We start from the raw sequence: 25969 nt of genomic DNA, 5'->3' as shown, positions 1-25969 counted from the left end.
CTGGTTAAAAACTAAACGAGGTGAGCCAACTTGATGGGCCTCGTACTTGATCCGGCCTATCCAAAAATAGCCAGCCGGCAAGGCCCGTGGCTATATATCGCCCGGGCTACAAAGTGGTAATCCATCGTCCGAAAGATTTTAGGTGGGGCTGTTATCTAAAATTCTGCCCAATATATAATTTCTCGATTTGTTCACGTGGCCAATCACTCCAAATGTTTATCCAGCCACATTCGAGACCCACCTAACCACCGGCATCTTGTTGTTTGCATGTATACGTGACGTGCTTTATTCTATTTTTTCACTTTTATTTTCTTCATCTCTCGTTCCTTTTTATTCCTTTGTTAATAGTTCCATCTTCTTCCGCCCTTTCTTTCTTGTCGCCATCTTTATTTTTTCTTTTGTATCTTGCTAATCTATTTAGTTATTTATTTATTTCTTTTTTCTCTTATTTACTTATTTAAACTTTCTTATTATATGTTTAGTTGTTTTATTTCCAGCACCAACACACAGCTGGGGCTCACGATCCCATGCTATTTTATCTTTTTCTTTCTTTCCCTTTTTGCTTATTTTTTCAAGCTATTTATTTCCTTCCACTTTTTTCTTTCTATTTTTTATTTTATCTTTCTAATCCACCTTTGGTTGCACGTGCACCGAACTGTCTTCGTTTCTCATATTCCGTAGATGCTTTATTATGTATGAATGCAGCTATACATGGAGTGTTGATTCTCTATTTGATTTATTATGCACGTGCGCATGTAGCTTATGCATGTGTGCACCCATGCAAACGTATTGATTCTAACCTATGTAGCCATATAGCTCGTGTTTGCGATTTGACTGTTATTCTTTTTTCTTTTCCATTCTTTGTTTTTTTTCTTTTCCATCATCTTATTTTTACTTTTTATTTTTTCTAAAAGAATGCATATACAAAAACTTTTTATTACTCCTTGTTATTCAATTTGGTTATCTATTTATGTTTTATAGAAAGTTATATTTTGTTATTTGCTTATAATATAATAGTTCGAGGTGTGCGATTTATTTGTTCACTCTGTAGATTAAATTGTTCAGCCATGTTGACTCATTTTTTCATGATGTTTAATGTTTTGTTCATTATACATTATTATTTGTTCGTTATGTGTACATTTTTTGTTCGTAAAAATAATTATTTGTTCGTGTTGTTAAAATATTTGTTTCCAGTAGTTGAAACTAATTATATAGTATTAAAAATATATTTTTTAAAATATCGTGCAAGCATAGTCAAGTGTGATCTTGATTTGAAGATCTCATCATAAGAAACATTATGGTGAAATCAAAATTTAATTTAGATACTCGGTTTGGAATTTATGACTTTTTTATGTTGAACGTTTTTTGTTCGTTGAGTCACAATTTTATATTTTTTACTTTGCTACACGTCGCTTTCACTGGACTGGGCACGCACTGCATATGGTAATGATTACCCGTATAATTACCCGTATAGTTGGTAGACTTATCTACAATGGAATCTGCTGCATATGGTAATGATTAATGTACAACTGATAGATTTTTTCTACTGTGAAATGTGTTGCGCGCGTAAAACATCTCAGTTGGTCTAATCGCGCTTCAAGCCACAGTTGGGGCAAACATCGCTTGAAACGACACCTAATCGCGCCCGCCGGCAAGTGCATTAGGTGCGTTCCAATCAAAATGTTCAGCCCGTCATGTTTACCGGACCAGGGCCCATAACTTCAACCCAAAATATGGGGAATAGGATTCGGAGATAGGAAAATGAATGAAACTTCCATAGTTTCCCTAAATCCCTAGTTAATATTATCACATATGCCCATACTAACAACTTAAGTCAAACATGAAACTGTATCCGGCAATAGAAACTGACAGTGCTGAATTGTGTTGTCAGCCAAACCAGATGACCTTCAGTAAAGCTTGTTTATATTTAGAAACAATCATGTCGATGCCGCAGTCTGCTGTACTCTGCAAGCCTGGGCGCGCGCCATGCATGCCTGCAGCAGCCGGTCCGGTCCTTCACCTCCGACTGACGGACGGCGAGCCATGGCCTCGCTAGATGCAAGAGGTAGCAGGCAACAAGGCATCCAGGCGGAAGAGGAGGGAGCAAAGGTCCCTCGGACAGCGGCGGCCGGCGGAGGCCCGGCAAGCCGTGGCGTGAAGCGGAGGCGGCGTTTCTCGCGGCCACAGGGGTGGACGGTATTTCAGATACCGTCCAGCCCCTGGGTACCTGCGCGACGTCCGATCGAGCTTGGACGGCCGAGATTAGAGCTACGGCGGGGGGCGTCTTCCACGCGAGGCCGCGGTGCTATGGTGCCACGCCGCGCGGCGCGCGATGACCGTAGAAGAAGAGGATGGCTCGCTTGCCGGACTTCGAGCGATGGCGGGGCGGCGGCGGCTGAGGGGCCGAGACCTACACGTGTTCGTGGAAATGCGCCGCCCCATTCGGCCTCCGCGGGTGCGCGGGGCTGGTTCCGACGCAGCCCGTAGGGCAGCTGCATAGCGTAGAGGTCGCGTCCATGGCGACTGTTCTGAGCTCGATTTAGTACTCTTCCGGGATGATCGGTGATCCCAAAACTGATCGGCTCGTGACCTGAATCACATGTGTTGTTCGTGTTGGGCTCCTCCTGTCTGCTTGGCCAAATACTGAATAAACTGTACCGCTCGATGCGGTGGATGCAGAGCGCCAAGTGCCATTCAACAGCTGCTCGTGCGACCTGGTAGCCGAGATTGAGCTTGGCGCCGCCGCCGCCGCCGCCGCTGCAGGTGGCCACCCTTCGCGGCCTCATCCTTGCATGCTCTGGCGCGCACCGTGCCCGCCATGCGCCATGCCCAGCAGCCGGCCCGGCCCTTCCCCTACGACAGAACGGCGAGCCAAGGTTCGCAGCGCGCGAGCGCGTCACCACACGCAGAAGCGCGCATGAAGAGAGGCATCCAGGAGGAAGAAGATGGACATGATGTCAGGAAGGCAGCGGTGGCGCTCCGTCCTCCGGCGAGCCTCGGCCCGCGGCGTGAAGCAAGAGACATCCCGGTTTTTCTGACGACCTCAGGGGCGGACGTTGTTCCGGTCTCCGGATACCGTCCGGGTGGACGGTATCTCAAATACCGTCCGCCCCTTGGGTGCCCAAGTACCGTCCGATTATACTTGTACGGCTCGGATTAGGCACATGGCAGGAAGCGTCTTCCTCCTCGGGCTACCGGCGGCGGCGTGAGCGCCGAGCGACACTTGTTTGCGGGCATTCGTCGCTCCGATCATCCTTTGGTGGTGGCTCGGGACCTCTACCCAGCAAACCAGAGGTCTCGTCCATGGCGGCGAATTTTTCGTATGCGGTAGCAGGCCGCAGGCCGCGTCCATGGCGACATGAGCACAACGGCTGCTAATCTATCAGGCGGACCTCCTCGACGAGCGACATGGCATAGGCACTACTGCGTGAATTACCCCTCTGGCCTGTCTGTTTGGATTCAGACGGCACAAGGGGGGCTAGCACACAGATTAGCTTAGCAGCGGGCAGGGGCATCTGCCTGAGTTCAGATTGGCCGTGTCATGTTGGGGGGGGGGGGGGGGGGGGGGGGGTAAATGGAGCTGGAAGATCCCATTCCGTCCAGTCCCACCCGCCAAAATTCTGCAAGGCGTCTCTAAGTTCTTCCAACATCTCGTGAGCACGCAGCTTGTCCTGACTCCCGACAGACACCAATCATCAGCAGAGAAAGTGAGAAACATATTGATCTGTACATCGTTTTCTTGTGCACATATATTTCAGAGAGAGAGAGAGTACAGACATTTTTTTTAATCTTCCAGAGAGACATCAATGTCTGTATTATTGGGATGAAAAAACAAAATTGATATCACTTGACTGGAGCAAAACCACATTGGGATGCTTGATGTAGAATCTGAACAACGCAGCATAAATCTGAGATAAGAACCATTTAAAACTTCAGAACGGTGGTGTCATTCTAATATCAAAGTGCTACCATACAATGTTCAGCATGCATGCTTGATGTAGAATCTGAACAACGCAGCATAAATCTGAGATAAGAACCATTTAAAACTTCAGAACGGTGGTGTCATTCTAATATCAAAGTGCTACCATACAATGTTCAGCATGCATGTTTGTTCTGCGCCAAATGCTGCACTCTGCACAATAACCTGCACATGCTCTGTACGCTTTCCACCAACAGTAGTAGGCTACAAAGGCTTCAGCTCTGCAAAAGGCAATCAAAACCATAAGCTACAAAATAAATAAAAGGCATTTATGAAAACTAGTATCAGTAGATATGGTTGGCTACAGAAAATCATCTGAAAATAAGTAAAAGGGCATTTATGAAAACTGCTATCAGAAGATATACTTAGCTACAAAAAAAAACATCTGAATGTTTCACAAACTTATTAGGCGTGTATGGGCCCTCCAGAATATAATAAGCACCGATAGGAGCAGATTAAAACTCATACAAGAAGATGGTTCTGATGGCACACCCTGCTCTTCTCCTGGTGCTCCTCCTCTCTTCCCCTGCAATTTCTTCCTCCAAGAGAATCCAGCCCAAGTTTCCGGCCATCTTCTACTTTGGCGACTCCGTTCTTGATACCGGCAACAACAATCGTCTCCCTACGGTGGCCTTGGCAAACCATGTTCCTTACGGGAGGGACTTCCCAGGGAAGAAGCCGACAGGGAGGTTCTCCAATGGCCGGCTCGTTCCAGACCTCCTCAATCAGAGGCTGCAGCTCAAGGAATTCTCTCCGCCATACCTGGATTCCAAGCTGTCGAACAACGACATCATGACAGGGGTCAACTTTGCGTCTGCGGGTTCAGGGTTCGATGACAAGACGTCGCAGCTGGCCAATACCCTGCCAATGTCGAAGCAGGTGAACCTCTTCAGGGACTACCTCATCCGGCTCAGGAACATTGTTGGAGATAAGAACGCTTCCAGGATCATTGCCAGCTCCCTGATTTTTGTCAGCTCAGGGACCAATGATTTCTCACATTACTACCGTTCGTCAAAGAAGAAGAAGATGGACATTGGTGAATACCAAGATACTGTTCTCCAGATGGTACAAGCTCGTGTCAAGGTAAAAATAGGCATTTATTTCCTCTTTTTGAGTTGCCTTCTTTATTATGAATTCTTCCATTCCAGTTCAGAAACTAGGCATAAATCCACTTTCAATTCCCTAAATTTGAATGCAGGAACTATATGACCTTGGGGGCCGCCAATTCTCCTTGGCAGGCCTTCCCCCGTTTGGTTGCACACCTATCCAAATCACATTGAGCAGAGACCCTGACAGGGCATGCGTGGATGAGCAGAACTGGGATGCTCAGGTCTACAACTCTAAACTTCAAGAATTACTTCCAACATTGCAAGGCTCACTCCATGGAAGCAAAATTGTGTACCTAGATGCATACAGGGCTCTCATGGAGATCCTTGAGGAGCCCGCGAAATATGGTAACGTTTTCTATTAATGCCAATACCCATTAATTTATCTACTAGGGGCTAGAGCTATCTTGCAATTTAATCACTTAGACTTCTACAAAAAAAAACCAGAGGGAACGCCTTAAATCCTAGACAATATAGAAAGTATTGGACACCATGATGCTAAACTCAGGCCGCTAAAAATTCGAGGATGGCAGAAGCCCAAACACTTTTTTTTTCTCGAACTAAGCCCAAACACTTTGAGAAGTCAACTGCAAAATTCATATGTATCGTATTTTAGTCCTTTCTATTACTCTGACAAAGGTCTGCCATTATAACAGGATTTACAGAAACAACACGAGGATGTTGCGGGACTGGGCTCAGAGAGGTTGCCCTGCTTTGCAATGCATTCACTCCTATCTGCAAAAATGTGTCGTCCTATGTATTTTACGATGCTGTGCACCCAACAGAAAGGGTATACATGTTAGTAAATGACTACATAGTGAAAAATGTTATTCCACAGTTTTAATTAATCACATATCCATATAAGGTTTTCTCCTTGTATTAATGCACACATCTTATTTTGGCTTCATACTTTAAGTCCTTATGTAAGAGCTCCTTCAATGCCACCTATCGTTATAACATCTGATTGCTCACTGGATTACGTGACAGTGGATTTCAGAACACTGGCTAAATGAGTTGGTCGCCCGCAAGCAGTCAGGCACTCAATTTACAAGAACAGTTAAAGCAAGATATAATTGTGATGTGTCATAGTATTAGTATATTCAGAATGACAGGAACTTTGTAATAATTTTACATGGCAAAACAGAAAAAATTGTATGTTCATCTACGAGTTGCTTGAAAGGCGCGACCAAGATATTATTCATTGACTCCAATTAGTAACGCTCTGTCAGTTCAGCATGAAAAGGTTATAATACAAGTAGTGAAGAATAACATACTGGGTAAAACATGCTCATATTAATCACTGTAGACGTTGACCGCATATAGTTCAAGTTAAGCAGCAAACTGAACTGATCTACAGTTAACAGACTTATAGGACTTAACTGACAACAGGACTAATCTAGAATAGCATACCCAGTTGCTACAGGAGTTCACATGATTCTGGATAGCAAAAAATCAGTGTAACTTACTAATATGGAAATAATAGAGGCGACTGAGACATAAAAACACAACTTACATTACTCTCATGAGAAATGAAATGCTAATCAGCATGCGGCAGCCAGAAGGACCACTCAAAATTTGGCCATGGCTTTGAACAACTGCTGAATCTGCAACTTCACATCCTCAGGTCGCACATATGAAGCCCCTACAGCTGTTGCCTTTAATATCTCAATTGCATCCCTGTAGACTGGAATAACCAGATCCTCCACCATAGTGCTCAAATCCATTGCTTGCTGCTTCTCCACCAGTACCCACCGTGACTGCACCTGGCAAATTGCTTTCACAAAGTTATGGAAGTGGTTCAGCTTCTCTACCACAATACTGGAACTGCTCCCAGACCTTATATCCCTCTCAAGTATCATGATGGCCCTCCCCCAGGTAGCCCGGCGGTATTCCGACACCCATTGGTGAACCTTTGCAGATATTACCCTCGTCCAATCCTCACCGAGCAAGACCTTAAGCTCACAGCCATTGACTTTCTTGATTATATAGGTCCCATTGTTAATCAGGAAGACACAGCCGAGAGGAACATGACCATAAATCCTGGATTTTGCCTCAAGATTCTCTATGAGCACATCCACAATCCAAGCAAAGCAGACAGCCAGCGATGATGTTGGCCGGTCAGGATTGATCAGACTTGTTTCAGTACAACCAAACTCCAATTGCATCGCTTCTTCCAAAATATGGCGAGATGCACATGCTGCCATAAGGTAGTTCATTACATACCTTGTTATGGGATGTACTCCACCATCTGCTGGTGCAGACTCACTTGAATCATGTCGTATCAGTTTTTCTAGAGCCACAAATATTCCCTTAATTGACAATCCAAGGCATTCACGAAGAGCAGTTATCTCATGATGAAAGGCTTCATCAGCGACAGGAAGGATATCAGCTAAAGCATCATACATGTCGACGATGCGAAAGAGGCTCTCCGGGTTCTGTCCAGCAGCAGCAATAAAATTGGCAAATGACAAGAGTTGAACAAATGGTATGCATGCAGTGGCAAAGGCAAGGTCACTGTAAGATGCAAATCCATCAAAAATGCAATTGCACAGATGGCGCTCACTGGGGATTAAGATGCGGAACACAACACGGATTGCAGGTATCCAGCGCATGATCTGAGTCTCAAGCTCCTCCCGTGATGCTGACTTGAACCTTTCTGCAATGTGAGCATGAACACCAAGGCGAGCAATGCTCTCATCGATGAAGTTGCGGCGCGCAGAAGCATAGGTCTCCGCACAAATATCACCAAAACCAGCATCAATCATCCTTCTTGCAATTCTATTTGCCTGAGTGGCTACACCATCTGGTAAGGCATCAACAATGATATCGAAGTCTCTAATCGGAGGTGCTACGAAGGTGTGGCTGTCATCTTCATCGCGGCTTTTCTTGATATTGTGGCCACCATGGTTGTCATCGAAGCCAGATGTAGCAATCAGGCGCTGGAACTCATCTTTAAGCCTCATGGAACAACGCTCCAGAAGGAGGTCAAAGCTCTCAAGGAGCACATGGTCCTCTGAGGTGTTCTCAAGGCCACGGATGGTGGAAGTTAGCTCATCGACAGCTTCTAAGAAGGCATCAGCATCATCAGAACTGGACCAGAGGGGCCGATCTAAGCTCAGGAACTGGGAAATCAAGTCGTCAAGTGTTTGCAGAGTATCCTCCATGCCTTTCGCCAATGCTAGAACTACAAGCAGCCACTCCTTGAGTCCTCAGTACAAGCCATCGAAGAGGGTGGAATCATCTTCAGCTGGCAAAAAATGGACCAGTTCAAGCACTGCATAGTTCGAACCAAAACCGTGAAAGAACTTGAGAGCGAAAAGCATACCTCGCAGAGAAGACGAATTCTGAAACTGATGTGCAGAACTTTTTTTGTCTTCCAAGTGCCAGATGACACACCTAGGTATATCTTAATCTTGTTGATCCCCATGAAAATGAGTTAAGGTCACAACGGACCACCATTTATTATGTACGAAGTGCAATAGGTCGGACAAAAACGTAGCATTTACTTATTTAAGTCGTCGGAGGGTCAGTGGGTACAAGTCACAACGAGCTTACGTTAGGATAGCAACATCCAACAACACAACCACGAAGTGTCATTTCGTGGAGGTTGTACTCTTTTGACTATTCTTTCAATTAATACATCAAGTTGAAAACTGAAAGCAGACGCTTCTCCCCTCCCGTCGATCTGCGTGAGATTTTAGGCTAAGGTTTGAGAATCTGCGGGGGAGAGGGCCCACGGGTGTTTGGACTTTGGATCGTCAGACTAAACTTTAGTCAACATCACATCAACAAAAAATCTTATCATTTAGAAATATTAATTAAAATATGTCTATAATTTTTTTTGCAAAGGTGTTAATTCGCGAGACGAATCTAATGAGAATGATTAATTCATAATTTGCTAGAGTAACCAATCTATGCAATTAATTTTATCATTAGACTTTATTTAATACTTCTAAATAGTAAAAAAATTAATATGACATGGACTAAAGTTTAATCGGGGATCCAAATACCCTCATCGGACGGTGAAAAATGCCAGCTCCACTCCCTAGTTCTCGTGAACCATGCCCTCATCCCCGTGGCAGAGAACTCGGCAGTAACGCCTAAGACCCTCCACACTGTGGAGCGAAGCCTGTAAAAAAACAAGCCCCACAACAAAAAAATGAGCATCGCTCCTCAACCGTTACAATGGGCAGCACTACAGGCATCACTAACAGGACCCACATAATAAATACTCCAAGCTGCCGATGAATTCTGTTTTCTCGCGCTCTTTCCCACGCCACATGAGTCAAAGAAATATTTTTTAAGAGATGGCATCGGTGCATCTACTTCTACTTGCATTGCTTCTCATTTTTCTAGCACATGCATCGGTGGCTGCAGTGGTGAAAATAGTGCCTATTTCTTTTCGGGCACCACTTAGTCCCTCCACAATGTATGTTTTGAGTGATGCCTAAACCCTAAATAGGTGAGAGAAAGTTTAGGCATCGGTCCACACACTGCAACAAAGTGAAGCCAACTAGAGGTGATGCCAAAAAAAAAAAACTGGAGCGAGGCAGCAACGTGCACCTATGGCAGATTATTAAACAATAATTCTTTACTTATCTAAAAAAACAATAATTCTTTACGTTCAAAATACAGCACCATGTCACGGGACTGGCGATAGTCACAGTAGTGAGAGAATGTCACACCCGGTTTTAAGAACAAAACCGAATGCATAACTATATGTATGCCAAGATCAAATTTCATACATATAGTGACATTATAAGTGAATAATCAGCAACAGTATCACGTAAAAGAGAAAAAAACAACAAACAAAAGACTATCAGAGTTATACAGCTTATTCTGAAAACGGAGACTTCAAACTTCACAGGCAATCGACTGGGGGTTGCGTACGCCTAGAACTCAGCAACATCTTCAGAAAACATCATAAACCTTCTCCTTCTGAGCAGCAGTAAGCAAGGATGAGTACATGATTTGTACTCAGCAAGGCCATAAGAAATAACCAGAAAGTGATTTAAATCCATCTTTAAGTTTATTAATCATGTGAGGGTCCAAGCCGTTCATGACCGTGAGCACGGCTGATATATCAGTTTTACACTCTGCAGAGGTTGTACACTTTCACCACAATTCGCGTAAAAGTTCCGAAGAACTTTGAACCCAACCACGCATATGTGCTGATCAGGCACAATACCACACTTCCGAGGTGTGATTGCATAGGGACGCTACTAGGCCTTTACAAAGAATCACTATATGTACGCACTGGTCCCTTGCTTTCTGCGGTACCTCAGAAGACGAAGCTTCCTTCACCCGCTCCTCAAATATCGATAACCCAAAATCCACCAATCAAATGCCCCAGGCACGACATATAGATCATCTAATTACTTAGCCAAGACCAGAGCCATATAGTATTGTGGTTGTACGGTTTTCTTGGGTGGTTCTCCTTGTTCCAATTAAATCATATCATCTTGTAATTAAAGCATAGATAGAAGTATGGTTAGGGTCACTTGCCTTTCACCAACGAAAAGCTACTCCTACTGCTCTTCACTGCTCTTCAGCTCTTGCTCACTTGGGATTCCTGATCTTCAATCTTCAAACAGCGATCCTTCTACTCGAAACAATCATGGGCAAACATAAAAAGCAAACAACAAGATATATTTAAGAACAATACACCAGAACAAAAGAAAGGCTTTAAAAGAGCATACGAAAGGATAGAGCTCGCTGCTACGGTTACGAGAGCGCAAGAAACACGAAAAACGGAGCTAGGACGTGGAAACTATGGGATAAACAATGAGTAATGATTTAGTCGCGATTAACCAAAGGGTTAGGACTAATGGAAAAAATATTTGTGAGACACAACAAAGTGTGCTCATAGAGGATAAAAAGGTTATAAAGCTATTGCACACATCACAAGGATCACGTGAACGCAAGAATCGATGAAAACGGAGCTAAAACGAAGAAGTTATGGCTAAAACAGGATTTCAGGGGCTTATTTGTGAAGAAACAGAGCTTCCAGGGGCTAGATCTGAAGAAACCAGGGGCTAAAACATAAATAAACCCTAAACTCGAGGGCTAGCTAGAAAAACTATGCTCTAAGGACGGCGGGTTCTATTTTGTAAAAATGCAGGGTGCTTTCTGCAAATAAAAGGACTTAAACAGAATTATTTTTTAATAGAGCAGGACGCGCGAGTTGGTTTTGAATAAACTGAGGGTCTCTTTTGTAAAACATCCTAGGGTTGACCAGTACCTTGGTTTTTGACTAGGTTTAGATCTAATCTTGACCACCCAATCTAGATCGAACGACTAGGATCGATCGGGGCGAGCGGCGGCGCAAGCAGCCGGCGGCGAGCTAAGGCGGCGGCGCATCACCGGCGTAGACCGAAAACGGTCGTCCGGCGTGGATTCGACGCGCGGCGCCGACGGGGAGAACGAGTACGGCCTCGCGAACTCGATGGCGGGGTCTGTGCGACGTGCGGAGGCGGCGAAGGGCGCGCGCGACGGCGGAGTGGCGAGGCGGGGCTCCGGCGAGTGGTCCCTGGCGATGCAGAGCGAGGGGGAGAGGGGAAACGAGCTGTAGAGCATCCCCACCTCAACGCGAAGCCCCAGTGGAACTCGGGAGCGGCGAAGAAGCGGCGGAACGGCAGCGCGATGGCGACTCCGAGCTCCAAGCTCGTCAATGGCACGACGGCTAGGGTTTACTTGAACTGGCGGCGGCTGCGGCTCGGGTTGGGGTTCTAGGGGGCGCGCGGCGTCGCTTTATATAGGGGGCACGGGCGCCTTGGCGTGCGGGCCACTCAAGCCGCGGCGGCGCGGGGTCGAGGCGGACTCGGCGGAGTCCCACCCGAGCACGACGCGGGGAAGACGGCCCCGACAGGCGGTCCCCACCCGTCGGCGGCGTGAGAGGAGGGGGAGGCGAGACGGGCTGGCGGGAGCAACTAGGCCGGCTGGGTTGGGCCGAGCGGGGGAGGGAGTTGGGCCGAAGTTGGGCTGGGCTCGCAGGGGAAGGAAAAGAGAGAGAGGGAGCTTTGGGCTGAAAACAAGAAAAGGAAAAAGAAACAGCTTTGCATTTTTGAAATTGATTTAAACAATTCAATTCAAACTCAAATTCAGAGAATTCAAATTCAAATTGAACAACAAGCAATAAAACAATGCAGTTCAGCATGAATGCAACACAAACAAAACAACCTCAATTAGTTTTGAAGACAACCAATTATTTTGTTTTTTTACTAAATTCCCTGTAAAGAAAAATAAATGTTGAGAAAATTTTAAAACTATGAGAAAATTATTTATTTATTTTAAATTTTAATCACATCCTGAAATCCAAAAATTTCAGGGTGTGACAGAGAACGTATATTTTACTTTGTCGTGGGATCATGTTTCAAGATAGAAGTGATGCCACAATTTTCATCACGCTGCAGCCCTGGGCGGGCACGATTATTTATCGCTTGAGGCGATGGTTTCCGCGTCCATCACCTGAAGATACTCATGATTAATCCACCAACGTACCGTATTAACTGGCAAAACATCACTCGAAGCGTACGGTTTTATGAAAATATTATTTTGGGCCGGCCCATTAGGTTAGACTCTTGCCCATGTTGCCTGCTAAAATAGAAGGGAATCTGTGCATGCATGCATAATTAGACAAAAATGCTGACATCACCTACATGCATGCAAATCAAAAACTAAAAAAAAAGCTATAACCATTAAATCAAGTATCCAGATTAAATTTGAATTTCACCATTATCTTTCTTATGACAAGATCTTCAAAACAAGACCACATTTGCCTATGTTTGCATGAATTTTTTAAAAATATATATTTAAAATACTAAATACTTAATTTTGAAAACTGAGAACAAATATTTTAAGAAAACGAACAAATTTTATTTTCTACGAACAAACAGTTAAACATAACGAACAAATAATAATGTACAACGAGCAAAATATTACACCTTGTGAACATTTACTTGTCTAGGATAAATAATAAAAAATAAATATCACGAACAAATGCATCAACGTCATGGAACAATTTAATCTACAAAGCGAACAAATAATTTGGTGTTGCGAACAAATTAGTTACATGTAGATACATAATTTTACATGAAGATAAATACATCTACAATATAATCAAATATATATATATATATAATAACAAAAAAAATTCACATGTAAGCAATTATTTTTATAAGCATATATACGTGTGCTAAAAAAGTGAGCATATAAACGAAATAAATCATTTCACACACCATTTTATGAATCATACAAAAAAATAAATCTTCATATGAAAAGAAATATATTTAGTAATAGCATTTTGGAACGGATCAAGATGCTAAATCTGCATGTGAAAAGAAATATACTAAGTAATGAAAAATATACTAACTTTTCTATTAAAAATAATATAAATTTAAAAGTTAGTACTCACGGGACAAGTTAGGATATAAAATAACTTAAAAAAGATAAAATATGATCTAGAAAAGTCAACTTAAAATATAAGGAAGAAAACTGAAAATAAAAAGAAAAAAGCAAACCGAAGAAAAAATATGTTAAAAGAGAGAAAACAACACGAAAGAAAAAAAAATGAAAGAAAGAAAACATACGGTTATACGAAAATGATAGAAAAATAGTACGAATGAGCACATCACTGTCATCCTTGAGCTCACACGTGAGATCAGGTTGGGGTGGAATGTACAACACGAGGGGAAAAGGTTTTCTGTGGCACGTATCTCGCAGATAGGAGTTTCGAGCCGAAACAAAAAAAATTGCACCGCCCGCCAGCAGACCAATAGAGAATTTGTTAATGGGCTGAATTCACACTACGACCCACATCGGAACTTCTTCAGGCGACGGATCAATGATTTGCAGCGCGGGCGAGCGGCCCTGGGTACTCGATGCCTGGTTTTGCTGTGTGGGCCCAATTTTTTGGGGCTTCACCGGCAGTCCGGCACACTGTGGCCTAGCTCGCGACGTCTAGTGGATGCGAGGATATAGGGGTCCGGGGGCCGGTGCGGCGGATCAGTGAGTGGGCCGGTGGGGGAAGGCGAGCATAAAAGCAGCGCAACGGCCCTCGCGGTCGAGGGGAAGATGACAGGTGGGGCCACAGCATGGGATTCTATGGTATCGGCTTCATGTCTCACACATGTTGGATGCACATATTGGGCCCGGTCAGGAATGCGCACGCGCAATGACAGAAAATGGGCTGCCAAGAAGGCCTACGGTCCAACATCGGCCCCGCGCCAAGTTTGGTATAAAGCCCACGCATACTTTTAGCGGATCCAAACGCACCCAATACCGAGATTTGACAGATGGAATTGTGTATCGTTATGGACGAATCCTCTTGGGTGCAGAGAGTGCTGCATAAATATACTGCATTAGTGTTGATTTGGTGATGACATGTGTAACGACTGTGAAGTACCGAATTAGAGTCAATGGAGAACTGACGGATGAATTCACCCCGGAGCGTGGCTTGAGACAGGGAGACCCAATTTCTCCATACTTATTCTTGTTATGTGCAGAGGGTTTCTCAGCTTTGCTAGAGAAAGCGGAGGAGGAGGGCAAAATCCATGGCATCCGAGTATGCAGAGGGGCCCCATCGGTATCACATCTTCTTTTCGCAGATGACTCACTGATCTTGTGTAAGGCAAATGAACAAGAAGCAGAAAAGCTGAAAGAACTACTTAAGGTGTATGAGGAATGTTCAGGTCAAGCTATAAATACAGATAAGTCAGCTGTCATGTTCAGTGTTAATACGGGGGGAAACAGTAGAAGACGAGTGCGAGAGATTTTACGCATTCGGGCTGAGACTAGAAGTGAAAAATACTTGGGCATGCCGGTATATGTTGGCAAATCACGAACTGAAGTATTCGCTTACCTGAAAGAGCGAGAGTGGCAAAGAATACAGGGGTGGAAGGAGAAATTACTGTCAAAAGCAGGAAAGGAAATCATGATCAAGGCAGTGGCGCAGGCTATCCCAGTTTTTGTTATGGGCTGTTTCGATATCACAAAGGAGATATGTGGGCAAATCAGCACCCTGATTGCAAAGTATTGGTGGAATAACCAAGATAAAGACAACAGCATGCATTGGCTGAGTTGGGAAAAGCTAGTACTCCCGAAGGAGAGGGGGGGACTTGGTTTCAGGGATCTCCATTCCTTTAACATGGCAATGCTGGCCAAACAAGGATGGAGGCTGATCCAAAATCCGGATTCGCTGTGTGCCAAAATTCTAAAGGCAAAGTACTATAAAAACTCTGAACTATTAAAGGCCTCGGTAAGGGATGGGTGTTCCTATACATGGCGAAGCATCTTGATGGGAGTTGATGTTCTGAAGGAAGGTATTATATGGCGAGTAGGCAATGGACAAGGCATAGATATATGGGAGGATCCCTGGCTCCCAAGAGAAGTAACCCGCAGGCCGATCACTCCAAAAGGCCGAACTCTATTGAGGAAAGTTGCAGATCTGATTGACCCAGTCTCTGATAAATGGGATGACCAACTGCTGAATCAGACTTTTTGGGAAGAGGATGTTAAAATTATCAAGTCTATACCAATCCATGTAGAGATGGGAGATATGATTGCTTGGCATTTTGACAAGAAGGGGAGGTTTTCAGTTAAATCGGCATACAGGGTTCATAGAGATGCAATTCTGCGGGCACAAGCAGGAAGCAAACCAGGTGGAGCAAGTACAAGCCGAGGTGATGATCCTTTTTGGAGAAAGCTATGGAAGATTGACTGTTATCCAAAGATCAAACATTTTCTATGGAGGATGTGTCATAATACATTGGCGGTGAGGGCTGTACTGAAATGAAGGGGAATGAAAATAGATTCACGTTGCTGCATGTGTGGGAGGCAGGAGGAGGACGGTGCACATTTGATGTTGAAATGTAAGGAGGTAAAAGAACTATGGCGCGAGCTTCATCTGGAGGGCATTCGGCTTGAATTGATAAAAGAATGCTCACCTATACAAATGATGACAAAGATTATGGATCTACCAGTAGAAAAACAAATCACTGTGGTTACACTCCTGTGGCTCTGGTGGAATGAACGGAACAGATGGAGAGAAGAGAAACAAAGGAGATCAGGCCGGATCTTAGCATATGCAGTAGCTGCGCGTGCTGACAGTTTGAAGAAGTCTGCAGAACTAAGCCATGGGGCGGCTGTTAGTCATGTGAAAAAATGGATCAAGCCGACTGAAGGAACACTGAAAATTAATGTCGATGGTGCTTTTTCACAGGAAATCGGTACAGGTGGCTGGGGTTTTGTGATTAGAGATGAATATGGGGTGGTTCGAGCTGCAGGTGTTGGCAGTGAAGAAGTTCTACAAAGTGCTTTCCACGCAGAGCTGATCGCCTGCAGAGAGGGGCTCAGGATCGCAGCCAATTTGGGGATGCCCAGGGTGAGTCTGGAGACGGATGCAACAATGGTGAAGGCTGCAATTGAAGGAGAAGACTACAGACTTTCATCTATGGGTGGTATAATCACAGAGATAAAAATCCTAAAGGCTCTGGAGTTTGTGTCCTGTGAATTTTTGTACGTCCCCGTATATGTAATAAGCTAGCGCACGAACTTGCTGCTATGGGTTGTAAGCTACCCGGTGGTACTTCCGCCACCTGGGACTCTGTACCTCAATCGATTGAGGGTGTGGCGTCCAGCGATTCAGCTGTGACAGAAGAGTAATAGAGTACTCTTCCTCTCAAAAAAAAAACAATAGACTGTCTGATCTTTAATTTATATAATAATCAGTAGGGGATGCGCATCCCCTCCTGTTGCTTCAAAAAAAAAAGACTGCCTGATCTTTATAAGTCAACCTGTGAAGGTGGTTTAATGATTCATATGTGTTTAAACTACCCACGACCATAAATTTTTATATGCAAATCTCAAAGTTACTGGACGTTTAAGATTGCTTGTTGTACACAATCGGATATTGATGCTGAATAAAGTGCTGTAGGATTTCAGTGGTGGTTGACCTGGCTACATCAAAAATGTCCAATGAGACTTGAGACTAGCTTCTTACACCATTGCTTATGTTATATTGGATCATGGAGTATACTATTTGATTGCCAACCTAAGTACCTGTAGTGAGATTCAGGTAAGAGATAACATTTTTTTAAAAAAGAAAGGGGCACCCTGCTTTTATAGAAACCATATAGAGTGTTTCAGTACAGCACAGCTGGGGTTACCAGCAACCAAAGAGCGCAGAAAAATAGCAGCGAAACAAAACAACCTGAACCGTTCCCCCTCAAAGAACCCAGACTACCACCCCCGAAACTGAGCTACTCTACTGCATCGAAGCCAAAAAGTAGTGGCTGAAACGAGAGATACATTGAGCTATCAAATAAAATAGTCTAGCGGAGTGAAGTCCTCCATCCACGTCTTCAGCTTTGACATCTGGTCGTCCAGGATGGCTTGATCAGCAGGCTTCAGTAGGATACGCCAGGTCTGCAAGTGATAGAAACATTTGTACAATACCGCATTAGCTGATCGTGGGAACACCCCTTCGATTCTCATTTTGTTACGTAAATTCCAGAGCCCCCAAAAAACAATGGAAAACATGAAAAGTTTGAGAGATGACAGCATTTCGGAATAGATAGCATTTCGGTCTTGTTTCTTGCATTTTCAAAGAATTTGCAGTTTGGAAGTAGTCATCGGTATGGAGTATTGGACTGCATGGCCTGATTGAATCAGGGGTGATGTCTAATTCATTGATAAAGAAAGTTGGTGGCTGGGCGGCTTGACTCTGAAGATCACTTTCAGTTGAGGGTCAGTATTACTGAACCAGTAGTCCAGTACAGGTGGTGAAATTGCAATTGAGGCTTGTATGTTAACATCTGGAGCTCCCTCGACCATTGCCACGATTTGCAAATTGCAATAGAGGCTTGTATTTGTATATGTTGGGAGTTTGAGCAACACGTGGAGACTGGAGCTCTCTGTTATACCGTCATCAGGTTTCTGAGTTGTTATTAGGAGTAGAACTGTATTTTATTTTATCTGAGCTGGCGGTGTCAACTGCATTTTTTTGCTAATACGTAAGTGGGTTATACCTTGTATTTGCAGTCATCAAGGCTGATTTTTTTTTTGGTTCGATAGAAGTGCTTCAATTTTGTTGCTTCATATTGGTACAAAAAAGAATTTATTCCCAAATAATATGCAGAATGTCATTGAAACTTACACAGATTTATACAGGGGAAAAGTTCAAAACAAGCTGGAAAATCATCTCCCCTAGAATTGAAGATCACAAATAACCCCAAAAAAGTAACAATTAACATACAACGTGAACAGCCTTCCAATTCCTCAACAAGGTAACGGTATCTTCTCCTGGTCATTAGCACATCGGAAGGTCAACTGGGGGCGGCTCCAGGGACTGCAGTTTGCCATACCCATCCTCCACCAGGAACGCCATGGCCAGGCCCCAGGTGATGTGCACGTCGAGATGGCAGTGCATGAGCCACACCCCCGGGTTGTCGGCGACGAACTGGATGACCGCCCAGCCGTTCACCGGCACGGCCACGGTGTTCCGCTGCGGCGGGTCGACGTAGTTGAACTTCTCGACGTCCTTCTTGGGGTCGAAGTTGCCGCACCCCTCGGCGAGGATGAAGAAATCGTAGCCGTGGATGTGGATGGGGTGGTTCTCCGGCGTGACGATGCTGGTGTCCTGCAGGACGAGCTGCACGACGGAGCCGAACCTGAGCGGGTACAGCTTGGTCCCCGGGACCGGCTGCCACAGGGCCCGGCTCACGTTCTTGGCCGTGTAGTCGAACTGCACCGGCGGGTAGGCCGGGAAGTCGGTGGTGAAGACGCCGGGGATCTTGTAGTAGTGCGCGTGGAGGAGCGAGTCGTGCTGCGGGAAGACGAAGGAGACGTTGTTCATGCTGGCCGTGAAGCGGGTGTTGTTGTTGGGCCCGGCGCAGAGCTGGCCGGGCTCGCAGTTGAAGAGGCCGAGGCCGACGGTGAAGAAGAGGTACTCGTCGACGTTCTCGTGGACCTTGACCTTGCCGGGGCTCTTGATCCCCGCGGCGAAGGCGGCGGCGGCGGCGGTGTCGTTGAAGGCCGGGAGGGCCGGGAACGCCGGCTGGATCTTGGGGCCGAAGTCGGAGGCGCAGCCGCAGTCGTACTCGATGACGGCGGTGGTGGTGGTGTTGTCGAAGGCCACGTTCTGGCCGGAGACGTAGGCGCGCGCGGCGACGTAGTACCGGGTGGGCGCCTGGTCCATGGTGACGAGGACGTCGGTGGTCTGGCCCGGCGCGATCATGAGCACCGAGGTGGTGAAGGGCTTGGTGTAGGACGCGTCGGCGGCGACCACCGTCATCTTGTGCTGCGCGATGCTGACGAAGAGCTCGTGGTTGAGCGCGGCGTTGATGAACCGCAGAAGCGCCGTCTCTCCGGGCTTCACCGGAATGGCGGTGGTCTCTGCAGCGTGCATGATGCCGATCATCAGATCAAATTAAGACGCATGGAGTTTGAGCGTGTTCGTGCCAGGGGTTTGCGTGTGATGCACCCAAGCAAAGAGATGAGAGCAGGTGGTCGAGAGATCGATCAGGTAGTACCCTACCTTCCTGGGAGCAGTTGTAGAAGTCACCGGGCTGGCCGTTGATGGTGAACGCGTCGGAGACGTTGGGTCCGCCGCCCGTCCTCTGCGCCTCCCGGATGACATCGATCGGGTTCGCGTTCCACCACTCGCCTGTCCATCCATCACCGTCAAGAGTTTCGATCAGTAGTTGTCATCACTACTTAACATATATACTAATTTTCATTTGTCAGATTAGATGTGATGCGAGGAGGAGGGTGTGGCAGACCGAGGATGACGGGGACTTCACGCGAGGGCTTGCCGAAGGGGTAGGCCTTGTTCTCCCTGGGGCGGATGATGAGCGCGCCGTAGACGGTGGCCCTGAGCCAGGAGCTGTGCGCGTGCCACCACAGCGTGCCCTCCTGCCCCTCGATGGTGAACCGGTACTTGTAGCTGCCGCCGGGCCTGATGGGGCACTGCGTCACGAACTCCGGCCCGTCCGCCCACCCCGTCCTCATCTGCCGGATGCCGTGCCTGTGCAGAACGAACCGAGAAAGCACAAGGTCATCACTAGCAAGGAGCACTGGAGCACACGATCGATGTGATGATCCCATCCCAGATCGTCATAGCACGAGGGAGACAACAACAAGATGTATGTATGTGTACCAGTGGATGGTGACGTTGTCCTGCGCCCGGTTGACGACGTTGATGACGAGCGTGTCGCCCTCCCTGACCTCCAGCGTCGGCCCCGGGAACTGCCCGTTCACCGTGATGATGTTGTGCGTGTTGCACAGCCTCTTCACCGGCGTCTCTTGGACCTTGGCGAACCCAACGCAAATTGACACTCGCTCATCAGACGAAATGCTTCAGATCGATAATAATGCACACTAATTAAAACACAGGTGCACCATGCAAGGGATCACATACAACGAACTCATGGTGGTGCACTTCGGCGCCGGCGAGCAGCGCGAGCGCGAGGCACGAGAGGAGGCAGAGCATCCGGGACGACGACGACGACGACGCCATGGCGAGCGTCGCGCGCTGTGCTTCGGCGTTCGCGCACCGTGCTGCAACCCGAGTTCGAGCTGCTCTCGGCCGGCGGCTTTCGGCTGAAGGCTTCCGAGTTTGGGGTCAGAGGCTTCGCCACCGGGCACGCATGGTATATATAGCGCTCGTCGCCGCGTGCTGGCCGGCCGGCTCCATGCGCCTGTCGCCCCGTTCTTCTTTTCCCGTTTTGTGAACTTGGGTGGTTGGTCGATTAGGTTTCGAACTTTTGAAATCCCAGCATGGGGGAAATCAAATGTCGCCTGCAGCTGCAGCTGCAGCCATCATCCATCGGCATCGCAATCTGCAGGCGCCTGAAGCCCCAAGCCGGTCTCGTGCCGTCGCCCGCCGCGCGCGATCGTGATCGATCATTCAACTGTGCAGATGGTTTGGTGCACCCACTGGCCTGCCCCCTTTGGCGAGCGCGGCGATTCCACAGGACAGGACACGAGGCGGCTCCTCTTCTCCCACACGCTTCTGCCAGAGCAGTGCCCCGAGCTTTCTGCAGCTGTCAAGTCGTTCTGTTATTTCATCTGCCGTCGTCTTCAGAGTTCAGACGGCTTTCTTCTTTGATGCATTCGAGTGTTCTTCAACTTCAACCCGTCTGTAAAAAACACCAGCATCTGCGTCCATGGAACAGTTAGATTCAGGGGAGGAAAAAAAATCCCCAAGAAGCAAACCATTTCACGCAAATTATTAGGTACGGTAGTTTTGTTTCCAGCTGTGATCAGTGATCTGCTACTACTGCGTTCCAGTAATTGGGACGTGACTTGCTCTTGTGCATCCAGTTACGCATCTTCGGTTTCGAACGGCATAGAGATAGAGGTGATGAGGAGTGTTTGTTGACCATCTCCCACGCGGTGGATTATTAGTTATTCTGCAGCTATCGTATGCGGCTAGCTACGGCGAAAAGCATGGCCGTTTCCGTATCATAGTTTTGGTGAAACTTGTGGGCAAAGGAACTTGGGTTTCGAGACGTACGCGCACAATGATGAGGAGTCAACCGTGACGTTTTTTCTAGTACTGGGTGCTGTGTTTTCTGCCCTACGCATGGACCGTTGGCCAGCAAAAATCTGGCGCGTCGACTTTTGGTGGGCTCTGTTTATGAGAAGTCATTTGTAAGGACTTTGGAAGCTATCGAGGAGGTGGATTTGGTAGCCAATATTGCAGCGAGTGTCAATATTTGTTCCAACAAATCTTGGGAAACAGTCTCGTGATAGGAACGATGGCACCAAAATCTGATTGCTCAGTCGAAATTTTAGATCCCACATGCGCTTCTGGTTTTGATTTCTTTTTTGTGATGAGCTTGGAAGCTAAGGGTGCGCTTGCAGCAGAGCAGTCGTCACGAAAATAGACCGTCACTTCTACTGCCCATAAACAAATAAGGAAAACGTTTCCCCTGTTTACGAATTGGCCAAATGGGTAAAATTGATGAAGTTGCATCGTACTGGCTGCTTGATCGTTTGAAGGTTGAATCCCTGAAACTGAATCTGATTGCACCTCTCCTGAACTTGCAAGATGATCGAACAGAAGGAACAACGCCTGCCTGCGCCTGCGCCTCAGCAGTTGACAATTGGACACGGTGTCAGAGATAAAGTATCCTCTTGTAACAAGATAGCTACGAGAAGGAGATTGGCTGGTAGTTAATCTATAGGACTCTTGTTGTATTCGGTTTAAACAATCTGTTGCCGATAAGATTAGAACTGGCCAATCCTTCTCCACGTTATATATGTAACCATGGGCACCTTGAGTTGTGCAATCAATTAACACGTACACGTTGCAGACCCAAGCTAGGGCTCGACACTTCTACCTAAACTCTGAGTATCTTTTCATGGTAATCAGAGCCACTCCTCCATACATCTACAATGGTGAGTTCTTCTTCCTCAGGGCTAGCTGCATCTGTGTTGGGTCATCCCATCACCGAGAAGCTCGCCAAGAACAACTATGCCCTATGGAAACTTCAGGTTCTACATGCAGTGCGCAGTGCTCAATTGACAGGCTATCTTGATGGCAAGACCGTCGCTCCTCCCGTCCAGATTGATGGCAAAGAAGGGAAACAGCTAAATCCTGAGTACACCGAGTGGGTGACCAAGGATCAAAACCTCCTCAGCTACCTCCTATCGACGCTCTCACGAGATGTGTTGTCGGCGGTATCTACTTGTGTAATAACAGCACAAGTCTGGAGCACGCTGGAAGACATATATGCCTCCCTGACCCGAGCCAGGGCAGTCAACACCAGAATTGCCCTCGCCACAACCAAAAAAGAGAACCTGACAATCACTGAGTACGTCGGGAAGATGAAGACCCTAGGGGACGACGTGGCTTCTGCAGGCACACCCCTAGGAGATGAAGAACTGGTTCAGTACGTCCTCGCTGGTTTGGACATGGAATACAACCCTATTGTTTCTGCTGTTCTTGCTCGTGTTGAGTCAATTTCTATCAATGAATTATACTCCCAGCTGTTAAGTTTTGAGCAGCGCCTTGATCTACTGAGTGGAGGCTCAAACTCCTCGACGAACAGTGCATCACGTGGTGGTCGTGGTGGTGGCTACCGTGGTGGAAATCGCGGCGGTTGATCTCGTGGTGGTCGTACCCCAGGAGGACGCGGTGCATCCCGCGGCCCCAACAATGGAAATCGATCCAACAACAATGGGGCCAGACGCACACACAGTACCAAGGTGTCAAGTCTGCTTCAAGCCCAACCATACGGCAGTTGAATGTTGGCACAGATTCGATGAGGATTATGTACCTGATGAGAGATATGTTGCTGCTGCTGCTGCTTCCTCCTACAATGTTGATACAAATTGGTACACAGACACTGGCTCCACCGACCACATCACCAGCGAGTTAGAGAAACTTTCCATGAGGGAAAAGTACAATGGCAGTGATCAGATACATGTGGCCAATGGCTCAGGTATGGAAATTAAACATATTGGTCAATCTGTTACATATACCCCTACTCGTGATCTTACCCTAAAACATGTTCTTCATGTACCTGAAGCCTCAGAAAATCTGATCTCTGTCCATAGACTTGCTACTGATAATAATGCTTATCTTGAGTTTCATCCTGATTTCTTTCTTGTCAAGGATCAGGCTTCGAAGAAGGTTCTCCTTCGAGGAAAGTGTAAACGTGGCCTATATCCTCTCCCACTAAGCTCGTTGGAATCAGGGAAGACAGTGTGTGCTGCCATAAGACCTTCATCCAATGTTTGGCATAGTAGATTAGGCCATCCTTCTTTCTCTATTGTTCATCAAATTGTTAGCAAGAATAATCTCCCATGTGATAGTGAACCAAATAAATATTCTATTTGTGATGCTTGTCAACAAGAAAAGAGTCGTCAACTCCCCTATCCTATTTCAACCAGTGTTTCCACCGTTCCTTTACAACTTGTGTTCTCTGATGTTTGGGGGCCTGCCGCTGAATCAGTTGGCAGAAAGCAATACTATGTTAGCTTCGTTGATGACTTTAGCAAGTTTACCTGGATTTACCTCCTTAAACATAAATCTAAAGTATTCCAAGTTTTCTGTGATTTCCAAAAACTAGTAGAGAGACAATTCGATCGAAAGATCATTGCCATGCAAACTGATTGGGGAGGGGAGTATGAAAAATTAAACTCCTTTTTCAACAAAATAGGAATCTCTCATCATGTCTCTTGCCCACATGCACATCAGCAAAACGGGTCAGCTGAGCGTAAACATCGCCATATTGTTGAAGTTGGTCTCTCTCTCTCTCTCTTAGCTCATGCTTCCATGCCTCTGAAATTTTGGGACGAGGCGTTCCTAGCTGCCACATATTTGATTAACAGAATTCCTAGCAAAGTTATAAATAACTCTACTCCCCTAGAACTCCTGTTTGGGCAAAAGCCAGATTATTCCTTCTTGCGCATTTTTGGTTGTGCATGCTAGCCTAATTTGAGGCCATATAATTCCAGGAAACTTCAATTTAGATCAAAGCAATGTGCTTTCTTGGGTTATAGTAATCTCCACAAAGGTTTCAAATGTCTTGACATATCTACAGGCCGAGTCTATATTTCTCGTGATGTAGTGTTTGATGAAGGAGTTTTCCCTTTTGCTTCCCTTCATAAAAATACTGGTGCTAGTCTCCATCCAGAAACTCTTCTTCTTCTTCCAAACACTAGTATTGATCAAGAGGGGGATGTAACAGTTGATCACTTGTCTAACTTTCCTACTAATCCTGATTTTGTTGTTTATTTGGAGAATAATGGTGTTTCTGGTGGAGAAAGCAGTAATGAAATCGCATGGCACCAGCAGGCACAACAAACAGACGCAGGCACAATACATGAGGGTGAATCAGTATCAGATACCTGCAGCTGTACAAGTACCAGGTGAATCAAACTCGGATCAGACACAGACGACGCATGTCCAATCGACAGCAACAGGGAGCGACAGCGAGCACAGGCAGCCAATCGCTGCAAAGCGATGCTATTGCTACTACTGTCCCGGTCGCGGAGGAGGCAGATCCAATTGATTCACAAGAACAACAAAATATTAGTAGACCAGTTACAAGACTGCAGCACGGTATACGACGACCAAAAATATATACTGATGGCACTGTCAGGTATGGTTTTTTGGCTACAGATGAACCACATGATCTTGAAGAAGCACTGGCTAATGATCACTGGAAGAGAGCAATGAATGAGGAATATTTAGCTCTTATTAAAAATCAAACATGGCACTTGGTTCCTCCTGAGCGTGGCAGAAACGTCATTGACTGTAAGTGGGTATACAAGGTAAAACGAAAAGCTGATGGTAGCATAGACAGATATAAAGCTCGGCTAGTTGCTAAAGGTTTCAAGCAACGGTATGGAATAGACTATGATGACACTTTTAGTCCAGTTGTCAAAGCTACTACGATCATGATCATTCTTTCTGTTGCTATTTCTAAGGGATGGTGTCTTCGACAACTTGATGTGAAGAACACGTTTCTTCATGGCGTTCTGGAGGAGGATGTTTACATGAAGCAACCACCTGGTTATGGAGAGAAGAATGTGCCGCATTATGTATGTAAATTGGACAAGGCGTTATACGGGCTTAAGCAAGCGCCTAGAGCTTGGTACTCACGTTTGAGTGGGAAATTACAGCAACTTGGCTTTCATGCTTCCAAAGCAGATACTTCATTGTTCTTGTACAACAAAGGAAAGATTACAATCTATCTACTTGTGTATGTTGATGATATAATTGTGGCTAGTTCATCACAGGAAGCTATTACCAAGTTACTTGAAGATCTAAAACAAGAGTTTGCTCTCAAGGACTTGGGTGATTTACACTACTTCTTGGGTATAGAAGTGAAGAAAATTAGCAATGGCATTTTACTTGGTCAAGAAAAGTATG

General features: G+C 46.0%; 3 protein-coding genes and 1 non-coding gene across 6 annotated transcripts; 2 read left to right on the top strand and 2 right to left on the bottom strand.

The window, feature by feature from the left end:
* Positions 1 to 3719: 3719 nt before the first annotated feature.
* LOC120708523 (exocyst complex component EXO70B1-like) lies at positions 3720 to 8571 on the bottom strand. 3 transcript variants are annotated; one of them, XM_039993819.1, is made up of 4 exons: positions 8411 to 8571; positions 6599 to 8332; positions 4094 to 4200; positions 3720 to 3977 (listed from the first exon to the last, which is right to left on the bottom strand). In XM_039993819.1, the coding sequence occupies exon 2, from the start codon at positions 8247 to 8249 to the stop codon at positions 6654 to 6656; it is 1596 nt and encodes a 531-aa protein (XP_039849753.1). In that variant the 5' UTR covers positions 8250 to 8332; positions 8411 to 8571; the 3' UTR covers positions 3720 to 3977; positions 4094 to 4200; positions 6599 to 6653. The 3 variants fall into 3 exon arrangements, with proteins under 3 accessions (XP_039849753.1, XP_039849752.1, XP_039849754.1); XM_039993818.1 differs by having other exon boundaries at positions 3720 to 4200; XM_039993820.1 differs by lacking the exon at positions 3720 to 3977 and having other exon boundaries at positions 4040 to 4200; positions 4448 to 8332.
* Positions 4235 to 6064, top strand: LOC120708524 (GDSL esterase/lipase At1g58430-like). Its single transcript, XM_039993821.1, has 3 exons — positions 4235 to 5062; positions 5178 to 5433; positions 5742 to 6064. Exons 1-3 carry the CDS (start codon positions 4454 to 4456, stop codon positions 5927 to 5929), a joined length of 1053 nt encoding a protein of 350 aa, XP_039849755.1. The 5' UTR covers positions 4235 to 4453; the 3' UTR covers positions 5930 to 6064.
* A 9611-nt stretch (positions 8572 to 18182) lies between the features above and the next one.
* Positions 18183 to 20727, bottom strand: LOC120708522 (laccase-3-like). The gene is made up of 5 exons (XM_039993817.1): positions 20501 to 20727; positions 20240 to 20391; positions 19863 to 20107; positions 19619 to 19747; positions 18183 to 19476 (listed from the first exon to the last, which is right to left on the bottom strand). The coding sequence occupies exons 1-5, from the start codon at positions 20597 to 20599 to the stop codon at positions 18392 to 18394; spliced, it is 1710 nt and encodes a 569-aa protein (XP_039849751.1). The 5' UTR covers positions 20600 to 20727; the 3' UTR covers positions 18183 to 18391.
* Positions 20728 to 22953: 2226 nt separating this feature from the next.
* On the top strand, positions 22954 to 23092 carry LOC120710871. The gene has a single exon (XR_005690042.1). It is a non-coding gene; the product is annotated as a small nucleolar RNA Z247 (small nucleolar RNA).
* Positions 23093 to 25969: the final 2877 nt, after the last annotated feature.

The sequence above is a fragment of the Panicum virgatum genome, chromosome 5K (assembly GCF_016808335.1).
Source record: "Panicum virgatum strain AP13 chromosome 5K, P.virgatum_v5, whole genome shotgun sequence".
Classification (NCBI taxonomy): Eukaryota; Viridiplantae; Streptophyta; class Magnoliopsida; order Poales; family Poaceae; genus Panicum; species Panicum virgatum.
Note: the sequence above shows the minus strand (reverse complement) of the source record. Positions and strands in the feature narration are given on the sequence as shown.